At 35.8% G+C, this 2155-nt stretch overlaps 1 protein-coding gene across 1 annotated transcript in view; it reads right to left on the bottom strand.

Moving 5' to 3' along the window:
- Positions 1-1838, bottom strand: part of LOC110456252 (p21-activated protein kinase-interacting protein 1-like) — a 24893-nt gene extending 23055 nt beyond the window's left edge. The window contains exon 1 of the mRNA XM_021506864.1: positions 1683-1838. Coding sequence (XP_021362539.1) covers positions 1683-1748 — 66 coding nt within the window. The 5' untranslated portion in view covers positions 1749-1838. The remainder of the gene's footprint in view (positions 1-1682) is intronic.
- Positions 1839-2155: the final 317 nt, after the last annotated feature.

Below are 2155 nucleotides of genomic sequence, written 5' to 3'. Positions count from 1 at the left end.
ATCCTACAAGTTAGCAATAGAAAACATCTGTCTGTAAATATCGTTTTCATTAACTTATACTCTTGTTTGTATCATGACTTGGAGAGCTTCCTCCATTTAGGGGGAAACCAGTTTACCAAGAACACGAGATTTCTCTTTGCACCGTATGTCACTAGTCAGCTATGTTGAGCTGAGCAGCCGGCTTAATTAGTGCGATATTGTCATATTTTAATATTATTTCAAGGTATGACATAATGGAGATATAACAGGTGTGAGAAACACCAACATTAACCCTGCATCCCCATGTAACTTTAATAAACTCTACCATGCATTGATCTGGATGTGTCCATTATGGTCTATAGTGGTGAAAGGGATAATGTCTACTGTTAGTGACCCGGTTAAGCTTTCTGATGAAGTTCAATCTTTTATCATCATTAACAGTAACTGTTGGTGTTCATCCGGGATTCCATCCACATACAATAGTATTAATCATTATAAATGGATATTTTGTGATTGATTGTATTTTTACTGATACGAAATTGGAAATACCAATATCCTATGATACTAAGAACAATTTGTAATTATTTTTTTTTCGTTTGAGAATGTTAAAATTCAATTACAAAATGTTAAAATTTAGTAATACAAGTGATGTCACAAACACCATGTATTGTCTTAATTTGTATTGAGCTGTTATTTACAGCCATAACAATTTATATTTTCAAACTGTGAAATCAACCTTAAATACTTTTGGGGGATTTTTGTTTTGGTAAAAAGAGGAGACAAAATTTAGATTTAATACTCGGAAAATAATTTTTGTATAGTACACACTTCAGAGGTTCCATGATAAGATCTCTTCATTGAGCTCAGGTATCGAAAGATCATCACGTGCATGTACATTAATTAATTTCCGTAACATTGTCAACATTATAATAGGAAAATAACCTGTATACATGAACATCTGTAGTTCGGCTTTATTCAGGCCTTTCAGTGTACCCTAATTGAGATTATGTTTTTTGACTCCCTATAAGAAGCTTTGACTCTTGGATATGAAAAGACACGTCTATTTTACCCTCCAAATTTCAGGTTAAAGTTATTTGGCCTCCGAAATCACTAAATATCATGGATCAACTGAAAGCCCAGTTATTTAACATATTTTGGTAAATATCAGTTTCATTCCAATCTGTTTGAACATATTATTGTTTCAATAAAAGCAATAACTTTCCACCAAGAGATAATTTAACCCTGCTGATCGAACTGCATTTCAGATGGTTCAAGCACAAAGTTTGAGTACTGTAGCTGGCTCGATTGTACACATGATTATTGTTGCCTTTTAGCTTTGCATAAGAGGGTTTCGGAAAGTTTTGAGGTGCTGACAACAAAAATGGACTATAGGGCCAGAGGAAACTTGGGCTACCTGCAATTTTTATGGTCAGTTTTAGCGGACTACAACTGCCCAACCTGTTTAAGTATACGGGCTACGGCTTCACACTTCAGAGGTTCCATGATAAAATATCTTCATCAAGATCAGGTTTCGAAATATCATCATTTAGTGTGAATATGCTGTATATTTCTAGCTATATGCATGTGTACGAACTATGTGCCTCCAGTACACCACTTGTTAAAAAATGTAAAGCGGGGGGGGGGGGACTTTCGCCGCGAACTCAATCACAACTAATTATTATAAAATATACTACATTACAAACCTCTGCGTCAGTAATTATCTTATAACCGAGTAGAACCTCGTCATAAGTGCCGACTATAACTTCCATTATACGCTTCTAAGGTTTACGACGTCCCAAACAGGGAGCTGACTAGCGGGTCCACGTGCTCTCTCTCTCTCTCCTCGCCTTCTCGGGTTGTGTAAGACGTCATAGGTTATTGCGTTCATGTACATGGAGGGTGTGGACAAAACCCGGAATACACTCAGGCATGAGAATATTTTAGGAGTTGTTTTTTTTTGCATTCATAGGCCACATCTCCCTTAAAACATAATGGATTTTTATTCAGAGACCATCAAAGGAAAGATTGTTATACATTCTTTACAATGGCATAAACTATGTTAAACAATACTTGCAATTAGAAGTTAAATTTGCGACCGGAGTGCATGTACATGATATATTGCTTCATCAAAAGTGATGATTACCCAACGGCGTGAACTGCCAACAGTCAATAATTA

This window comes from Mizuhopecten yessoensis, unplaced genomic scaffold (assembly GCF_002113885.1).
Source record: "Mizuhopecten yessoensis strain PY_sf001 unplaced genomic scaffold, ASM211388v2 scaffold8577, whole genome shotgun sequence".
NCBI lineage: Eukaryota > Metazoa > Mollusca > Bivalvia > Pectinida > Pectinidae > Mizuhopecten > Mizuhopecten yessoensis.
The sequence above is the reverse complement of the archived record's forward strand: the minus strand, read 5'-3'. Positions and strand labels throughout refer to the sequence as shown.